The 20,780-nt window shown below is 44.7% G+C and overlaps 1 protein-coding gene across 1 annotated transcript in view; it reads right to left on the bottom strand.

Annotated features, from left to right (window-relative positions):
• Positions 1 to 1,882: 1,882 nt before the first annotated feature.
• The window catches only part of KLF5 (KLF transcription factor 5), a 40,649-nt gene continuing 21,751 nt past the window's right edge, over positions 1,883 to 20,780 (bottom strand). The window contains exon 4 of the mRNA XM_058185502.1: positions 1,883 to 3,356. Coding sequence (XP_058041485.1) covers positions 3,178 to 3,356 — 179 coding nt within the window. The 3' untranslated portion in view covers positions 1,883 to 3,177. The remainder of the gene's footprint in view (positions 3,357 to 20,780) is intronic.

A 20,780-nucleotide genomic window follows, 5' to 3' on the forward strand; every position in this document is an offset into this window, starting at 1 on the left:
GACACCCCTGCTCTAAGAGGGCAACCAAGAGTCTAGGTTTTCCACCACTTCGTGGTCACCTGGATTTCTGCAGGCCAGATCTGGTCACCCTGGAATTGGATCCCTTGGCCCATCTTTAGCTAAAAGACGTTTCGCCACGTCAGGTTTTCCATTGGTGTTACAACACATTTGCACAGCAGTGATGTTTTCATTTTAATTACACCTTCTTCCTCTAAAAATTACAGTACTTTTTATCCTGTGAAAAGCTGAGTCTCCCAGATCCAGCTATGTACCTTATGGAGATGAATACCCAGACGAGATTTCAATATTTTGTCTGGACATTTGGGGGTACACTTCCTTTTGTTAACAAGACACAGCAAAGTCTTATGCCTATTAGCTGGCCCAGTTCAGGCTGGTTGGCTTTCTTTTCTATTTTTTCCGACCTCAGTGCAATCCAAATACTTTCAAAGGTCTCTGGCACAGAGTGAATCCGGGTGAGCAAAATTCACAAGGTATTACACTAGTGTTTCACCAGCTTAGCATTCTGATATTCTAAAATCATGTTCTAAATCCTTCTTTTTAAAGCAGGACTAAGTTTAGCTTATAGTAAAAGGTTTAACATTAGTCTTAGAGCCTCTTGTTATTTAAAGCTTCTGACAGTTGCTGAATAGCTCATGTTGTGGAAAATGGTTGTCCTTTTACACAACGGGGGGGAAATATGGGTTCTAAACTTTAAACACTCGGTGGATCAGATCTTTATGAATGCATACGGCTGAATATTAGACATGCCAGACTGAGCTGTCCCTAGTCCAGATGCTTGGCACTTATCCCAACCGAATTGTAGAAAATTCCTTTTGTGATAAAACATTAAGAGCTGATTTGCATATTTACAAAATCTTTGTCACGGTAGACATGCAACCTATGGAACATTTTGTTCTATGGCTATTTATGAATCTCATCTCTAAATATTTAATCTCCACAGAAAAAAAATATATAAAATATAACAAGTATTTAAAAAACATCCAGTACAGTTTTGACAGAAAATAAATTGCAGGTTGTTCTCTGGGATTCATTTGGCTGTCAGTTCATATTAAATTATTTTTTTAAAAAAACACACCAAAAAAACCACTGTCTGATTAAGAGTGTTTTGGTCAGGCTTCTAAAATCACAGATAACGCAGCTTTTCAAACATTAATACTTCAATTTAGGGACGGGCTTCTCATGTTGTATTTTGGAAACATGAGTGAAGCATATTTATGCAATATGTTTTTATCTGCCTTACATCAATTAATGCCAGATTATAATTACAATGTGTGCAAAACTAGTGCGCACAAAATTCACACGGAATCAGAATCTTTTCGTCCAAAGGGATGAATCTTCTGTTGTCTTTTGGAGGTTCATGGGCAAAAAGAGCCAATTGGTCAGATGGCCATACGCCCATGTCATCCATGGTTTCCAGGATCAGAAGGTGGAGACTCGGTGAGCCAGTGAGACCATCTCCTCTTCGTTCTCCCCTCCTTTTGTGCAGGTGAGCACAACAGCAGGAATGGAGAGTCCTGAACCAGAGTTTAGAGCAGGTCTCAACCTTGGCAACTTTAAGACTTGTGGATTGCAACTCCCAGAATTGCAACTCTGGGAGTTGAAGTCCACAAGTCTTAAAGTTGTCAAGGTTGAGACCCCTGATTTAAACTTCTTATGGCCAAGAAACCAGGATCTGAAATCTGACCACTGAAAAAGTGTTTTAAAGCTGGCTGACAATCCTGGTTTCTGCGGCCACACCAAAACACAGCTGCGGGGGTGTCAAATGGTCTTTCTTTCTCTTTCTTTCTACTCTCCCAGAGCAAGAGGGACAAGGAGAGAGAAAGAAGCAGTAAAGCGCTGCATCTTATTATTTTTAAAAACACACAAAAAAAACCACTGTCTGATTAAGAGTGTTTTGGTCAGGCTTCTAAAATCACAGATAACGCAGCTTTTCAAACATTAATACTTCAATTTAGGGATGGGCTTCTCATGTTGTATTTTGGAAACATGAGTGAAGCATATTTATGCAATATGTTTTTATCTGCCTTACATCAATTAATGCCAGATTATAATTACAATGTGTGCAAAACTAGTGCGCACAAAATTCACACGGAATCAGAATCTTTTCGTCCAAAGGGATGAATCTTCTGTTGTCTTTTGGAGGTTCATGGGCAAAAAGAGCCAGTTGGTCAGATGGCCATACGCCCATGTCATCCATGGTTTCCAGGATCAGAAGGTGGAGACTCGGTGAGCCAGTGAGACCATCTCCTCTTCGTTCTCCCCTCCTTTTGTGCAGGTGAGCACAACAGCAGGAATGGAGAGTCCTGAACCAGAGTTTAGAGCAGGGGTCTCCAACCTTGGCAACTTTAAGACTTGTGGATTGCAACTCCCAGAATTGCAACTCTGGGAGTTGAAGTCCACAAGTCTTAAAGTTGTCAAGGTTGGAGACCCCTGATTTAGAGCTTCTTATGGCCGAAGAAACCAGGATCTGAAATCTGACCACTGAAAAAAGTGTTTTAAAGCTGGCTGACAATCCTGGTTTCTGCGGCCACACCAAAACACAGCTGCGGGGGGGGGGGTGTCAAATGGTCTTTCTTTTCTCTTTCTTTCTACTCTCCCAGAGCAAGAGGGACAAGGAGAGAGAAAGAAGCAGTAAAGCGCTGCATCTTATTCTTTTTTTTATTCGATTTTATTCTGGCAACATTTATGATTGAAACTGATGTATGGACCTGCACGGCCGTTGGCTGAGAACTGTGACTTGCTTGGAGACCCGTGGCGCTGCTCCGCCACGGTCACATGATCAAATGGGAGAGCCCCTTTTTGCCTACCCAGAACCCCCCCAACCCACCCACCCCAACATCTGCAAAACGTCACGACAGGCAGCCCTGAGATGAAACCTGTAGGACTAAGTCCAAGATACAAAGAGTAAGTCACAGGGCATTAACGCAGTAAAACAATCCGTATCTCTCTGGATAGTGTCTTCCCTGTTTCCTCATAAATATACAAAATATACATTTCCAGTTTCTTCTAGCCTCATCATCATTATTATTATTTTTCTGCTTCTAAAATTAAGAGTTCGTACGCAGGCAAACCCTTAGCTATTTCTAATGGAAGGGGGGTGGGTACTTGGGTCGCCCGCAGGTTGCATAGGTGCCCACTGCCTCCTGAAGACGCAGCTCAGTTCTGGTGGCGCTTCATGTGCAGGGCCAGGTGATCGGAGCGAGAGAAGCTGCGGCTGCAGACGGCGCACTGGAAGGGCTTGGCGCCCGTGTGCTTCCGGTAGTGGCGGGTCAACTCGTCCGAGCGAGCAAATCTCCAGTCACATCCTTCCCAAGTGCATTTGTATGGCTTCTCTCCTGAAAACATCCAAAAGGCAGAAAAAGTCAGTCAATATTCCTTGGTTCAACAGGCAAAAAAATTCAAAACCAATTCACACTTTCATAGGAGAATTTCTTTGGGTTATAATCATTGCTTCCTAGGAGCACGGTGGCTCGCATAGTTAGGACTCTGGGTTGGAGGTTAGCAAGCCCGCGTTCGAGACCAGAGGTTGAGCTCCCTTCCTTTGCTCCAGCTTCTTGTGGGGACAAAAAAAGGAGCACCCAACTGAGCGTTCCCTGGGCAATGGGGATATCACTGGCTAATCTTTTCAACCTCGAAGCACCTTGGAGCTTCTGACACAAGTACTATTCCATTACTCCCTTATATCCTTTTCTTCTGGCTGCAAGAAAGATCTTGTATGGCGCAGCATTCAAAAATACAACACCCAACTGGGACTGTACAAACTCAGTTCCACTACTACGCTAAGCTACGGTTGGTGGACTAAGCCACAATTGATTAGGTTCACATAACACATGAAGCCAATAACCAAGATTTACAAATTTTGGAGCCATATTGTGTTAAGCCAAACGGCATTGTAGCTGAGCACATTCTGCACATCCGTCTCATTGTATGTATCACGTAGGGCTGCCCAAAAACCCTTTTGATGGTGTTTCCCCACAACAGGAGATATAGTAGCAGAGTTTCTATCTACATTGTTTAAGAAGGCACCAGCAACTTCCAGACCGCCATATTAATTGCAATGAGAGGCTACCCCACATGTTCTTCCTACGCAGCCTGAAATCTCTGACATTCAGTATGAGAAACCAGGATAAAGGAGACTTGGAGACCTGGACCATTTAAGGACCTTGAAGAACCTTCTTCAGCATTTCTGCTCACTTTCAGAGCTCCAGCTAATTGTGTGTATTATGGACACATTAGTTCAGGTAATTGATTCATGAGCAAATTCAGACACCAGCAAACGTCCTTTAGAAGGCCAGAAATACTGAGATGGATCCTCAGATTCTCCTCTTTACATACAACTTCTTATGTACAAGAAGTTGTTTGTACAACTTGCATGTACAACTGTTATACGTACAAGTGGCCATTTGGGTTACTGTTGGGGCATCAGTCTTTTATTTGGTAGCTTTTGGATTCTTCAACAAATCCTATAGAAATATGTCTCCAACCAATGGCCAAACACTGTGGGCCATTTATCATAAAAATCAACAAAACATGGGTTAATGGGCAAAGCAGAAAGAAATCACACTTATGGACTCAGCAGAAACTGAACTACATGTTCTCCCAGCAAATGCAGGCTCCTGCTTCCCTTTGGTACAACACATGCTGTAGCAGCCATTTTAGAAAATGCTTCAAAGTCTAACAAACCAAAGCTTTACTCTCCAAATCGAATGTTATATGGAGACACAAAGGATATTCTACCCTTTCCATCCCAGATTTTCTTCAATGCTACAAACATCAACCGAATGTGGAAAATTCAACTAAGATCGAAAGATCTCTAAGGAGGCAGGACTCAAAGGGTGAACAGACACAGAATCTTAAGTAATATTATCAAGAAAAGACATCCAGCAAAGGAGAGAATGTAAACAGAACAGGTCACAATCTCACTAAAACTGGTTGTAACTAAGTCCCCAAGTTAAAAAACAAGCTAAAACAGAGGAAACATCAAGTCCATACAAAGCAACAGGGCTTCAACCAGTTATAACGTCAGTTCATCTCATTGATTCTCGTGGGATTTCCCATAAACAGTGGGATCAGGGTGGGGGCTTCTGGGTCTGCCATCTTCTGTCAGCTGCACCCTTCTTTGCATCTGATCAAGGAAGCAAAGGAAACATGGGTGGAACAGGGGATCAGGAGTTACAGATCAAGGTCTATCTATCACATCACATCTTCAGGATCTTTGTGCAACCTCAACCTGTTCAATATCTGGAGGAAACCAGCATGGAACACTACCACGCCTCCTCAGAAGCCCAGGATAAAAGACAGGTCATTCTGCCATGATTGTCTAGGGCAGCGGTCACCAAATGGTGGTCCGTGGACACCGGAGGTCTGTGAGAAAATTTTGGTGGTCCACAAGAAAACGTTGGTGGTCCGCAGAAAAAATATTTGCATTTTTTTATATTGCACTAAATCAGGGGTCCTCAAACAATGGCCCCTGAGCCGGATACTTGCAATGAACATTTGTGTTGCTGCAGAGAGTCTCCCCCTTTGGTGTCTTTTTGTGTGGGTCGGAGGGGGGCAGAAATTCCGACAGGGTCTGCTTCAGTCTCCTGGTGTGGGGTTTTGGGCGAAGGCTGGAGGTAAGTGCTGGTGGTGGTGAAGAGCTGGAGGGCCTTGTTTCAGTGGGACTGCATCATGGCCTGGAACTGGCTGACCATCTCAGCCCGCTGAGCCTCCAGGTGCTGGTACCTGGCCTTACACTCCCGCAGGTCTTCCCTCTGCTTGGAAAGCCTGTGCTCGTAATCCTCAGTGAGGTGCTTCTGCTGAGCTTCCTTCTCGGTCAGAGCCAATTTGAACTGAGCCAGCTCCTTTTGCCAACTCTTTCTCATAGTGGCTGCTTAGCTCCAACAACTGTTAGGGTCTCAAGGAGCCTGGACAGGGAGGCGAGTAGAGGCTGGCGAGGTGCCCCTCAACGTGAGTGACATTGAGCTGGCCACGCCCACCCAGTCACATGACCACCTAGCCACGCCCACCCGGTCATTAGGCAGATCATATTAGTGGTCCACGGGATTTAAAATTATGAATTTAGTGGTCCCTCCGGTCCGAAAGGTTGGTGACCCCTGGTCTAGGGCAAGGGTGTCACACTCAATTTCATTGAGGGCCGCATCAGGGTTGTGCTTGATTTTGGGGGGCCAGGGTGGGCAGGGCCAGCTTGACGTCACCCGTGTCAAGGGTGCCTGTTGAGGGCCGAGTGCTCTGCCAGCGAAAACAGGCTCTGTTTTCAGCTGTGAGGGCCTCCTACGACCCTCTGCCAGCAAAAATGGAGCTCGGAAGAGCCGTATCTGCATGCAGCCCCCTGAGCGCCATTTTCACTGACAAAGTCACCATAGGCTAATCCTTCACGGTTTCCAGGGCGGCCCTGTGGGCCAGATCTAAACACCCTGCTGGCCAGATCTGGCCCACGGCAGGGGTGGGTTCTACTTACCTTTACTAGCAGTTCGCATCATGCCCGCGCATGCGCAGGTCACTTTTGTTGGCGTTCGAGTCAGTGGGCGGAGCCTCCCGCCAGTTTTACTACCGGTTCTATAGAACCGGTACGAACCGGGGGCAACCAACCACTGGCCCACAGGCCTTCCGTTTGACACCCCCGGTCTTGGGAGATTCTCAGTCATCCAGGGAATGGTTGTCTCAAAGGGACTTTTTCAAAAGGCAACTGGATTCATACAGTCATGCTACAATTCTGCCATGATTCATAGTCTTTTCCCATCGAACCAAGCCAGGCACACATTGCCATCTCAATCTCCACAGGAAAAAAAAAACCCACACAATTTCTTCTTATTCCTCAAAGATAGCAGAGAACAACTATGGCCCCTTTATTATTTTTTTTATTGAAAAAGTTTTAAAAAACAAAAACATTTTTCCCCCTTTTTCCCCCCTCCCTCCCAGAAAACCCCCTTCCCCCCTCCCTTCCCCCCCCCCCCGGCTTCCCGGGTCAATCACAAGGTATTGTTATACATAAACCAAACATAGAGTAAAATTTTCCCTTCTAATCCAAATAACCTCATCCAAATCTTTTCATCTCCCAACCCCCTCCCCATTACATAAAATAATACTTCCTAATTATTCAAAGGCAATCTGATATTTCTTAATCTGATATCTGTTTTGTAGATAATCAATCCATTTTTTCTATTCAATTAAATATATTTCCTGCATATTGTCTTTTAAAAAAGCTGAGATTTTAGCCATCTCAGCCAAATTAATGACTTTCAATATCCATTCTTCTATTGTAGGTACTACTATGGCCCCTTTATGACCCGTGGACTTCAACTCCCAGAGTTCTGGGAGTTGGGGGAGTCCACAAGTCGTAAAGGGGTCATAGTTGCTCCCCCCCCCCCAAATCTAAGGCTTAGACAAGCTTTTCAAATTATTATTCTTTTCTCCACATGCATGCGGTCCTTTGCATTTAAAGCCAGTGTTTCTGGAAACCGCTGATGGGCACGACTAATTTATCAGGCATTAGGCTCATTTGCAAAAATTAGGCCCCAATTGTATCAGGCTGCTAGCACGTTTCTCCAGCCCAACCAAGGTGATCAACACCTGAAATTATCTGTGGCTTCAATTGGCGCATGAGATACTTAACACCTTGGAAATTTTGACCACCGATTTATGTAACTGCCCAATATAGATTTAATTGCATGGCTTTACATAGTCCGTTTGGAACATACTGTCACAGATAGCTAAATATATGGGTATTTAATTTAGCAGCTTAAGTGGGATATTTTTAAACATACCTATAAAATTCATAACTATGTTAGCTGCAATGATGGAAGGGTATTCATAGAAACCAGAGGCAGGGAATAAAATGTCGGCTCTGAAGAACTGAAGGGCGCTGTTCAGTGTGACTCGGGGAAAAAAATGTTATTTATGTGGTCAAACTTCATTCACGTAAATCTACGCTCGCAGGTCATTTCCACAGTTTACGAAGTGCATTATCATAAAACCTGAACACACCCAGACCTCTTTTATCAGTTGTAACTGTCAACTGGAGCTGTTAGAGGGCTCTGAACTTGGACTTAGTTCTCAGGAAAAAAGAATGCATGAGGTGGTAAATCTTTCTAAGCTACGCCAGCAAGTAGGAAGTTTGCAGGAGCAAATTTCCTTGTAAACTGAGAAACTCAGAGAGAAAAAGAAAAAAGACTAAATTGGGATCTGGCATACTGCTTGCTTTCCAGGCACAGGACTGCTGGTCATCTCACAACTTACACGTATTTCAGTATTTGAGAGGCTCCTACAAAGATGAGGGTGGGTCTACCTATTTTCCAAAGGACCAGAAGGCAAGACAAGAAAAAATGGATGGAAACTAATCAAGGAGAGTAGCAACCTAGAACTAAGAAGAAACTTCCTAACAAGTGAGAACAATTAACCAGTGGAACGGCTTTGCCTTCAGAAGTTGTGGGTGCTTCATCACTTGAGGTTTTTAAGAAGAGACTGGACAGTCATTTGCCTGAAATGGTACAGGCTCTCTTGCTTGAGCAGGGGGTTGGACTAGAAGACCTCCAAGGTCCCTTCCAGCTCTGTTCTGATTGAAAATCTACCATCCACAGCAGTTGTGAAATTCAAATTTTTTTACTATCAGTTCTGTGGGCATAGCTTGGTGGGTGGGGTATGGCTTGGTGAACGTGGCTTGGTGGGCGTGGCAGGGGAAGGATACTGCAAAATCTCCATTTCCACTCTGGGGCCAGCCAGAGGTGATATTTACCAGTTCTCCGAACCACTCAAAGTTTCCGCTACCAGTTCTCCAGAACCTGTCAAAACCTGCTGGATTTCATCCCTGATCCACAGGTTAAAACTGCAGACAAAGCCCAGGATTAATGCCCCCACCACAGAGTTCAGCATACACAAAAATCATTTTTAACACACCTACATCCGTATTATGTAGCACAAACAGAAAAACAAGCTTTCCGGATACAGGCGGGATTTCTCTGCACGGTTAATTTCGGAGCAGGAACAGCCAACGCAGTGGGTTCCTGCCTGACAGCATTTACAAAAGGAGAAAAAGTGGAGAAGAAAGGGGCTTCAAGGAATGTCCCAAAGGCATCTGGACTTTCTTGTGTTTTTTTTCCTCTTCCCTTTGAAAATGTTTCGCTTCTCATCCAAGAAGCTTCTTCTGTTTTGAATTGAAAAAACATCTTGGATAAAAAGCAAAATGTTTGAGAGGAGGAGGGAAAAGTCCCCAAGAAAGTCCAATTGCTTTTTGGAAAAGGATCTTTGGGACAATCTTGACCTGGATGATTGACAATCTCCACAGATTCTTCCAGGAACGAAAATGGATGAATGAAGTGATATTATAACCAGGCACAACCTGGCATTTTCTCAGAAGTAAAGCCCATTCTCTTTCCACATCCCCATAATAAGCCAACTATGTTCTGGAGAACATAGACTAACAGAGTTAAAAGGACCTTGTAGGTCTTCTCATCCAACCTCCTGCTGGAGCAGGAGACCCTTATGCTATTTCAGACAAGTGACTGTCCAGTCTCTTCTTAATAGATTCCGGCGATGGAGCACCCACAACTTCTGAAGGCAAGCCGTTCCACCGGTTTGACGTTTTCTCACCGTTAGGAAATTTCTAACTAAATTTCTAGAAGAAAGCTGTGTAATCTTTGTTGAAAAAGGTATGGCAGGAATATGGCCGACTCAAACCATCTCCCTAAGATCATAAATTCATCCTGGTTTTCTAAAACTTTGGAAGAAGCAGAGGTGGGCTGCTGGAGGTTTGCAGGGGCTCGGGAGAACTTCTAGCTTAGATTTTGTGCAGTTCGGAGAACGCCCAAATCCCACTCCTGGCTGGCGCCACCCCGCCCCGCCCATCCCACCTCTCCCCTCCCCTCCCAGGAGTCTCCATACGGCCAGTTTTAGATGCAGGTTAAGTGCAGGATGTGCGCAGAGGCTTGGGGAGGGTGAAAAATGGGCCTACCAGAAGTACGGGAAGGCTGGAAACGGGCCCGTTTCTGGCTTCTAGAGCCTCAGGAGGTCGTTTTCGCCCTTCCAGAGGCTCAAGGAAAGCCTCTAGAGCCCGGGGAGGGCAAAAACACCCCCTGCCCACTGTGGTGAAGGAGGCTAACTAGGCCACATCCAGCATGGCCACGCCCACCCAGCAACCAGGCAGAGAACCCCTTTCTAAAATTTTTGAAACCCACCTCTGGGAAGAAGGTGCGATAGGATCAGCCAAACAGCAAAAGAGCCACCAGCAACTTGGGGAGCGGCTACATCCGTTCAAAACACAAGCTGCCACCTTTATAGCTCTGCATTTAAAAGGAACTTATATTGTTCCATGAAAGGAAGTCGTCGGACGACGCGCAAAAATCTTGTCCATTTGAATGGATTTGTCAATTCCGTTGCAGATGTGTGCCAAAAAAAAAAAAAAAAAAAGCCCACGCTACACTTCGCCTTCAAGTCGGGAGGATTTACTGTACAGCGTCTACCTTTCTAGGAGAAAGGTTTCCTAAAACTTGGGACAGTAAAACGCAGCTTTTCCTTGGACGGTTAGATAGAAAATATTCTCTAATTTAGAGCTAAAGGGGAGAATTGTTCTGTCTCCCTGGTTGAGATATTCTCCTGGGGAAATTTCAGCTGAAGTAAGAATTGAGTAAATCCAACTATTGCGTGTGACCACCCACTAACCCTAAGAATGCACCTTTTTATCTTTGTTTTCCTCCTGTTTTCAGTTTCTACTCCTTCCTAGCAAAGAGTTTCTGGATGAAAATCTACATAATGTTTTGGCCGATGGAGAATAACAAGTCTGTTGGCGTTTCTTTTCCTTAAGAGAGGAGAATAATCCTCAAATATTGAATATTTAAGAGTTTTCTGAAGTAGCATGCCTTATTTTCTGCATGGAATTCTTCTCACCTGGCTCTTCTGCTCTCCAAATCACCTTCTCATTTCTTTCTTTCTTTCTTTTTTTTTTTAATGTCCCATCCCCAACTTTCGATGCTGGTTTTAACACTCTGGTTGCAAGATTTGCAATAAAATGTATACATTTTCCCAGAGAGGGAGTGGAAAGGCTTTATAACTTTATAATAAAATGTCATTTGACCTTTGATACTGGAAACTCTTTTTTTTTTTTAAAAAAAAGGCACAGCCCACAACTGTAAAAAAAAAAAAAAGAAGAAGAAGAAAGACAAAACAGTGGACCATTTCCCAAGATATAACTATCTGGAACAAGCTGCAGCAAGTAAGCTCCCTTCCCCTAAATCAAGATTTCTAAAAATTAGATCTCCAATTCCATATATGTGTGTGTGTGTGTGTGTGTGTGTGTGTGTGTGTGTGTGTACTTTTTATTTTTTAAAAAAAACAACAAGACATAACACTCACATAAAACATATATTCCTTCTTTACATCAGCTTCATATCGGTATTCCTCTATTATTTATATTTTTCCCCTCTTGTTTTCTTTAATTATACTTATCTTTTTTTGTCCCATTATCCCTTATTTTTTTTTATTGAAAAAGTTTTACAAAACTTTTTCCCCCCCTTTCCCCCCTCTCCCCCTTCCCTCCTATATTATTTTTGTATATATTCCATCATACCTATCATTATAACAATTTTTTTCTTCCATGCACTACCCTTTGTGTGTGTGTGTGTGTGTGAGACCTTTTCCCCTTTTTTGTCATTTACCATTTCTAATTTCTATCCAATTATACAATTTATTCCATACTATAAAATATTCTGTATCTTCCTTTTCTTTTATCTCCTTTGTTAATTCAGCACAGTCTCCAATTCTTAATCTCCAATTCTTAATCTCCAATTCTTAATCAAGCTACCACCGCATTCGGCATAAGGAACGGGTCTCTCAAAATTGAACTCTACATGAGGATAATTTTGCTTTTAATTTCTGCTCTAACTTATGCCGGTAAACATGGACACTAACCTCACAATCGATACAAAAGCTACGAGTGGCACAAAGAGGAAAAATGGAAAGATATACGCTCGGCATCACAAGACAAGATAGGAAGACCTGCACATGGATTAGAAAACAAAACGAAAATATACGATATCATCAAGAGAGTAAAAGAATGAAAATGGGAGATGGGCTGGTCACAAAGCAAGAAGAACTGACAATGGCAAGTGGACCAAGGCAGACATAGAATGGATCCCATGTGATCAAAAGCATCCATGAAACAGATCTAAAACAAGATGGATCTATGACATCAGCAAGTATTGTGGGCCCAAAAGAAAGCTCAGGACCGTATTGGTTGGAGACATGCAGGAGAGGCCTTCATCCTACAGTGAATAGACAATCGCTAGAGTGATGGTGATGATGATGGTGAATTTTTCTTGCTGTCTTTCATCTAAGTTCGCCTCCACCTATCAGACTACCATTCCCATCTTCCTGAGTACCAAGTTCCTTTAGGTAAGCAGGGATAATGCTCGTGAAGATTTTCTTAAAAGGAACTTCAGATTGTGACATCTGGCTTTAATGGAAGGCCAGAAATGAAACCTCTTTTTGAGATGAAGCAGAAAACGTATCCTGTCAGTATCTTTCTTGCATTTCCACATATTTTTCCTGTCATTCAGTTCAGAAAAAACATTTGGCACAAGTTCCAACATTAAGAACTTGTTTTAAAGTTATTTTAAAGCTCATTTTCCTTGATTCATGGTGCCGAGCTTTACAAGGCAGAGGAACTCCCGATGAAAATTGCGTTTATTTGCTCAAAAAAGCAATGAGACACTGAATTCATTATTCTGTTTCTACGGGCTGCGAGAGTGGCTTAACTTTAACCGTTTGCACGAAATACAGAAGCTGCAAAGTTTTCAGAAAATAGTTGACTTTCCTCCAGAAATTGAAAAATGAGGATTGAGAGGTCGCGAAACCCAAGAATGCAACTGGCCATTAAATGCAACGCGCTGGAACATGATGTCTCGCGTTCAAACAGATACTGCACTGTAAAAGGATTACTAAAAACTTCTGAGGAACACGAGAGCAGGACGCTTCGGAGTTTGTTAAAATGTCAACACTGTTCAAACAAAACAGCACGGAGGAAGCTGGTACCGAGTCCTGGCGAAACAGCAAGACTTCAGTACTTTCTTCCCGCGCCAGAAATATTATACACATCACTTCTGGGAAAACAGAACTGCTTTCCTTTTAAGTTCTGTTTCAACAGAACTTAAGTTTTTTTTCATAAACATTAATTGGATTTTTGCATCATCTTCGTCCAATCTCACCGATTTCAAATATTTGGTTAGGCTTGAGTCAATCAACGAATGTATTTCCAAGTCCTTTGACACGGCTCGTAACGCATCTCTTCCTTGCAAGTCGATTTATTTTTATTTTCAAAACCGACGCTTCGAGAAAGCATGTGGAATACATTTAGGAATAACTTTTGGTGGAAGACCAACATTTTGTTTGGAAGCAGTTTAAGAACAAGCCCGAAACCGAACGAGATAAGAAAAGGAAACTGGGAGGAAGAAAAAATAATCTATCTTTCACCGTCTTCTACTTATTAAGCGAATACTGAAGTTACTAATAACACAACTCTTTTCTACTTTTTTTTTTTAATGTATCCTTGGACGAAGAGAGGAGAATACTTTGCCTTGCGTGCAGGTCTTCCTTCGTCAAACATTATCCAGCCCATAAATATCCCCTTGGTGCTGTGATACTGGCCATGCTCAGTTTCAGCTTCTGCACCATGCCAAGGCAGACTAAAAATACGTTACATGCTTTGCCCTATAATTATACCATAATTTCGGCTAGGATGTTGTTTTATCAACAATGGATGTTGTCATGGGAGCTAGAAATCTCCAATTAAAAAAAGAAAGCTCCTCGCACTGAAATTCCAGCTTGATTATGATTGAGGGGACCTGAATATAGTTTTGATCCCCTACGCAAGGAGTGAGGTGGGTAGGGAGAAGAGAAGAGAAGAGAAGGGAAGGGAAGGGAAGGGAGGGGAAGGGAGGGGAAGGGAAGGGAAGGGAAGAGAAGAGAAGAGAAGAGAAGAGAAGAGAAGAGAAGAGAAGAGAAGAGAAGAGAAGAGAAGAGAAGAGAAGTTTGTAGGAGTAGTTGACTTGTGGGGCCATTTTTTAAATTTTTTTTACATGAATGAAAACCCGGGGGTGGGGGCAGCAGAGAACCTGCAGACACTGGATCAAACAGTCGCTGTAATTGGGGGTTTGGGTGCATTCGGGATGTGCAACCCCATCCCAGAAAAAATAAATAAATCACTCTTTATACCAGAGGTGGGGCTCACATACGGCCAGCTGCAAACAAACCACTTTACGGCTTAACGTCATGCATGAATGGGAAACAAGAAAAGCAGAGATCGGCTCCAAGTATGAATAGAACTCCTGGGCAGATTCTGGTCTCAGCCAGGGGTGGGGGTGGGGGTGGGGGGTATGAGACTCAGAAGGAAAGTGGAGTTGCTCCCTGGAAGAGAGGCCCACTCAAGGCCAGGCCTCTCTTCCACAAGGAAATCTTTCCTCCTCTTTGAAATGAGGTCTATTTCCTAAAATCCAGCAGCCGGCCTTCCTTCCTTCCTTCCTTCCTTCCTTCCTTCCTTCCTTCCTTCCTTCCTTCCTTCCTTCCTTCCTCCCTTTCAGCCTTCCTCCTCCCTCCCTTTCAGCCTCCCTCCTTCCTTCCTTCCTTCCTTCCTTCCTTCCTCCTCCCTCCTTTCAGCCTTCCTTCCTCCTCCTCCTCCCTCCCTCCCAGCCTGCCTGCCTGCCTGCCTTCCTCCCTCCTTTCAGCCTTCCTCCTCCCTCCCTCCCTTTCCGCCTTCCTTCCATTCTTCCTTCCTCCCTCCCTCCCTCCCTCCCTCCCCTTGCCATCAGAGGATCCTGCTCAACTCAAGGCTGTGAACTCAGCAAAGGAGAAAGTATCTAGGGAGACCCAGAATTTTCTAGCCAATATCCTCCAAGGACCTGGGACCACCATTAATAAGCAATGGTTGGACACCCTGGGAAATTTAGCCTGCAGGTCTAGGCGTGCATAAGAGCACAAATGTGCCTACCGTTCCTGTCCTACTGTTGCTTCATGCTTATGCTTATGTATGCTGTTATGACAAATAAAATAAAATAAAATAAAACAAACAAACAAACAAACAAACATTCCCATCTTGGTAAAATCTGATAGAGGCCGCTACAGAGACAGGAGCCATTAATTAAAACCTGTTTAATCTATTTAACATAGAGGCAGAGACAGAGAGGGTGGGTGGGGGTTAAGATATGTAGTTCTCTATGTACGACCACAATGGAACCTAAAATTTGTGATGCTAAGTGAGACATTTATTAAGAGAAGAGAAGAGAAGAGAAGAGAAGAGAAGAGAAGAGAAGAGAAGAGAAGAGAAGAGAAGAGAAGAGAAGAGAAGAGAAGAGAAGTTTGTAGGAGTAGTTGACTTGTGGGGCCATTTTTTAAAAATTTTTTTACATGAATGAAAACCCGGGGGTGGGGGCAGCAGAGAACCTGCAGACACTGGATCAAACAGTCGCTGTAATTGGGGGTTTGGGTGCATTCGGGATGTGCAACCCCATCCCAGAAAAAATAAATAAATCACTCTTTATACCAGAGGTGGGGGCTCACATACGGCCAGCTGCAAACAAACCACTTTACGGCTTAACGTCATGCATGAATGGGAAACAAGAAAAGCAGAGATCGGCTCCAAGTATGAATAGAACTCCTGGGCAGATTCTGGTCTCAGCCAGGGGGTGGGGGGGTGGGGGTGGGGGGTATGAGACTCAGAAGGAAAGTGGAGTTGCTCCCTGGAAGAGAGGCCCACTCAAGACCAGGCCTCTCTTCCACAAGGAAATCTTTCCTCCTCTTTGAAATGAGGTCTATTTCCTAAAATCCAGCAGCCGGCCTTCCTTCCTTCCTTCCTTCCTTCCTTCCTCCCTTTCAGCCTTCCTCCCTCCCTCCCTTTCAGCCTTCCTTCCTCCCTCCCTCCCTCCCTCCCCGCCTGCCTGCCTGCCTGCCTGCCTTCCTCGCTCCCTCCCTCCCTCCCTCCCTTTCAGCCTTCCTCCCTCCCTCCCTTTCAGCCTTCCTTCCATTCTTCCTTCCTTCCTCCCTCCCTCCCTCCCCTTGCCATCAGAGGATCCTGCTCAACTCAAGGCTGTGAACTCAGCAAAGGAGAAAATATCTAGGGAGAGCCAGAATTTTCTAGCCAATATCCTCCAAGGACCTGGGACCACCATTAATAAGCAATGGTTGGACACCCTGGGAAATTTAGCCTGCAGGTCTAGGCGTGCATAAGAGCACAAATGTGCCTACCGTTCCTGTCCTACTGTTGCTTCATGCTTATGCTTATGTATGCTGTTATGACAAATAAAATAAAATAAAACAAAACAAACAAACAAACAAACAAACATTCCCATCTTGGTAAAATCTGATAGAGGCCGCTACAGAGACAGGAGCCATTAATTAAAACCTGTTTAATCTATTTAACATAGAGGCAGAGACAGAGAGGGTGGGTGGGGGTTAAGATATGTAGTTCTCTATGTACGACCACAATGGAACCTAAAATTTGTGATGCTAAGTGAGACATTTATTAAGAGGGAGGAAGGGAGGGAAGGAGACAGATAGCGGGAGGGGGAGAGAGAGAAAGGAGAGAGAGAGGGAGAGGGGGGAACTTCCTTTTTAATGGTAAAGGTTCCCCTCGCACATATGTGCTAGTCGTTGCCGACTCTAGGGGGCGGTGCTCATCTCTGTTTCAAAGCCGAAAAGCCAGCGCTGTCCTAAGACGTCTCCGTGGTCATGTGGCCGGCATAACTAAACACCAAAGGCGCACGGAACGCAGTTACCTTCCCACCAAAGGTGGTCCCTATTTTTCTACTTACATTTTTTACATGCTTTCGAACTGCTAGGTTGGCAGAAGCCGGGACAAGTCACGGGAGCTCACCCCATTACGCGGCACTAGGGATTCGAACCACCGAACTGCCGGCCTTTCGATTGACAAGCTCAGCGTCTTAGCCACCAAGCCACCCTCTACTTCCCTTTTAGAGAGGATTAAAACTTGCTGCAAATTCAGTCTGACAATTGAATTTGGCCCCAAAACCCTTTGCGTGAACTTCACCCTTGCACCTCAGGCTCTGCTTAAGTGATCTCAAGAGAACACCCAGTTCAGCCTTGGTGATCTGCAGCAAAAAAAAAGATTCTGAAAATCTGCAACAGGTTTGCCAGAAAAGCAGCGCATCCATCTTTGGGAGAGATACCGTTTCTGTGACATGCAACCCATCTTGCTCTTGGAAGAGGCAGTTTTTCTGCAGCAACTGTGGGTCCTACGAAACGGGAGTTCCCCTCGCCTTCTGTGGCACCCTCTTCCAGCAGGGCCGACGTGGACCTCAGATGGACTTGCCATCTCCTCGCTGCCCATCACCAACAAGAGAGCAAACCAAACCCTCTTGTCTAATTTTCTCAGGCCCTTGAGGCAAACTTGATTACCCTTGTCCCTACAGCCAGGCTAAGCCAGCGTTTTCTTCCATGAAAAGACAAAAGATTAAAAATACCCAGACAATAGGATATTTATTAAGCACCAAGAAATGTACCGTATTTTTCAAAGTATAAGACGCGCCTTAGTTTTTGGGGAGGAAAATAAGAAAAAAAGCTGATTGGCAGGTGGATCGGCCTCCCAGAATACCCGTAATCAGCTGTTCTCAGAGGTGAATTTTAGCAACAGGTTCCTTGGTTGTAAACTCTGTGCCTTGCTTTTATTTTCTACCTCTGAAACTCTGTTTCAGAAAAAACTTTTTTTCTGCCTCTGAAAGCCTCCAAAACAGAACTTCAGAAAAAAGCCTCTGAAGCTCTGTTTGGGGCTTTTTTTTTCTGAAGCTTCTTTCAGCCTCTGAAACCGACATTTGAGAAGCTGGGTGTGGCCACATTCGGAGTATAAGACGCACTGAGATTTTCACCCTCTTTTTTGGGGGGAAAAGGTGTGTTCTATACTCTGAAAAATACGGTAATTAATAAAATAATAATAATAATAATGATGATGATGATGATAATAATAATAATAGAAAAGAAAAAGGGGACAGATTAAAACAGATCCCCAAACGCTGTTGTGTGTTTCTTAGGGAGGGGGAGGAAAGTTCAAGTTTAAAGCAAACACGCTCACAGGCGTGGAAAACAAAGGCGTATTTTATAAAGGTTTTGTAAAAGAGCCAGAAAAAAGTTCAAAACTTACCCAAGGAAGCCACTACAGATAGTTCTCGACGTACAACCACAACAGAGCTCCGAAATTTTTCTTGCTTAAGCGAGACATTTGTTCAGTGAAATTTGCCCCATTTTACAACCATTCCTTTATTGTTTGTTAAGTGAATCATGTGTAATCGATAAATGAGCGATTTTGTTAAGGGGATCGGGCTTTCCCATTGACTCTGCTTGTCGGGTGGTTGCAACGGAGGGGATCACGTGACCCCGGGACACTGCAACTGTCATAAATAGGAGTCAGTCGCCAAGCAGCCGGATCACGTGATTGTGGTGATTCACACTTACGACCACGGCAATGGTCGTAAGTATGAAAAATGGTCCTAAGTCACCTTTTTTTTTCCAGTGCCGTTGTAGCTTTGAACCGTCACTAAACAAGCTGTTGTAAGTCAAGGACTACCTGTACATCACCTGCATGGCTTCATCCTGAGTTTTGCATTGCACCGCACCCCCAGCCTTCCTTTAGCTTTTCCAACCCCTAATTCCAGATTTCACTTGGATTTTGTCCAAAATCCAAGAGAAGATCCCCAACAATGTTGCTGTGAATACCAGAAGGGGAAAAAAGAGGAATGATCTCAGCCACTACAGAGGTTTTGAGGGTCCCTGGGATAGTTTTCCGAACTGGAAGAGATGGAAATTTTCTCTACTGCCCGTCATCCTAAGGATCCCTTAATCCCGATGTGGTCCAGGAGACAAGGCTGTGATCTGCTCTTCTTCACAAGAAGGGCTGGGAGCCCACAACAACCCAGGCTCCCCTCCGAACCTTCCTTTTTGGGACCTTTTGAGAAGATCCTTTTAGGGTTACAATACTAAATTACCTATGAAGAACGGTTGCTGGAATTGGGTATGTCTAATTTGATGAAAAGAAGGACTAAGGATGACCTGATAGCAGTCTTCCAATATTTCAGGGGCTGCCCCAAAGAAGAGGGAGTCAGGTTATTCTCCAAAGCAGTTGAGGGCAGGAGAAGAAGCAATGGGTGGAAACTCATCAAGGAGAGAAGCAACTTAGAACTAAGGAGAAATTTCCTGACAGTTAGAACAATTAATCAGTGGAACAACTTGCCTGCAGAAGTTGTGGATGCTCCAACACTGGAAGTTTTTAAGAAGAGATTGGACAACCAGTTGTCTGAAGTGATGTAGGGTTTCCTGCCTAAGCAGGGGGTTGGACTAGAAGACCTCTAAGGTCCCTTCCAACTATGTTATTCTATTCTATTCTATTCTATTCTATTCTATTCTATTCTACTAGGTTTGAAGAAATTGCTTCAGGATCCAATCTGAGTGGACACATTCCGAAGAGAGAGACGTTCCCTTAGGATGGTTCCAGCACAAGCCAGAAAACTTGGAAGAATAAAACCTTTGGTTTGGGTGACAGACTCAGATTGGATCTTGCAACGTTATCCTGGGACACATATTTTTGCCCACATTTGCAAATCACTTCAGGCGTCTCAACCATTAAACCCTCCAAGATCTCCTTCACAAGAAGAAAGCAAGTCCAGATTTACTCGTCATGAGCAAATAAAAAAGAGACAGCGCTAAGGAAAATATTTATGCGCTCTAAATCATGGCGTCAAACTTGATTTCATTGAGGGCCACATCAGGGTTGTGTTTGACCTCGAGGGGGGGCGGGTGGCCAGGGGGGGGCATGACCAACTTGATGTCACTCGTGTTCCGGGTGCCTGTGGCAGCTTGAGCACTCTGCCAGCAAAAAACGGGCTCCCGAGCTCCGTTTCTGGCTGCGACAGCCTCCTGCAATCCTCTGCCAGTGAAAACAAGAGCTTGGGAGGGCTGCACGTAGCCCTCCTGAGTTCCATTTTCACTGGCAGAGGTACCACGGGCCTGTTCCTCACTTTTAGCAGGGTGGCCCCATGGGCCAGATCCAGGGGTGGGCTGCTGGGGGTTCAGCAGGGTTCGGGCGATCCTCTAGCCAAGGATTGCCGCTGGGGTTTGTCGAACCTCCAAATGCCACACCCTGGCTGGCCACACCCACCCTGCCCTTCCCCTCCCAGGAGTCTCATTCATCATTCCAGGTAAGTGCAGGGGCTGCGCGAAGGTACTGAGAGGGCAAAAAATGGGCCTACCGGAAGTTCCAGAAGTCCAGAAATGGGCCTGTTTCCAGGGTTCGGAGGCCCTCCAGACCCCAGGGAAAGCTGTTTTTGCCCTCGCAGAAGCTCGAAGAAAGCCTCCAGAACCTGGGGAGGGCAAAAAACATCCCCTTCCCTGCCATGGTGCAGGTGACCGACTAGCCATGCCCACCGAGCAACGGGGCAGTGAACCTGTTGCTAAAGGATCTGAAGCCCACCCCTGGCCAGATCTAAGCACCCCGTGGGCCGGATCCAGCCGGTGGGCCTTCAGTTTGACACCCCTGCTCTAAATTGTGGCTTAGAGATAGAAACCTACACAGGGCATTGAGCCATTTTCTTTTGATAATGGAATGCCTATGAACAATTAACCAGAGAAGTTCCCGTCTCCATTACCAGTAAGGCTATTAGAGGCCATGTAGCCCACAGATGCAGGTACTAAACAAGGGAGAAGGTCTTATCTTGAAGCTCCTGGCTAGGATGTCAGTTTTGCTCAACCCAGCAGCCAGCCCTACAGGGGTT

This window comes from Ahaetulla prasina, chromosome 5 (assembly GCF_028640845.1).
Source record: "Ahaetulla prasina isolate Xishuangbanna chromosome 5, ASM2864084v1, whole genome shotgun sequence".
Taxonomy (NCBI): domain Eukaryota; kingdom Metazoa; phylum Chordata; class Lepidosauria; order Squamata; family Colubridae; genus Ahaetulla; species Ahaetulla prasina.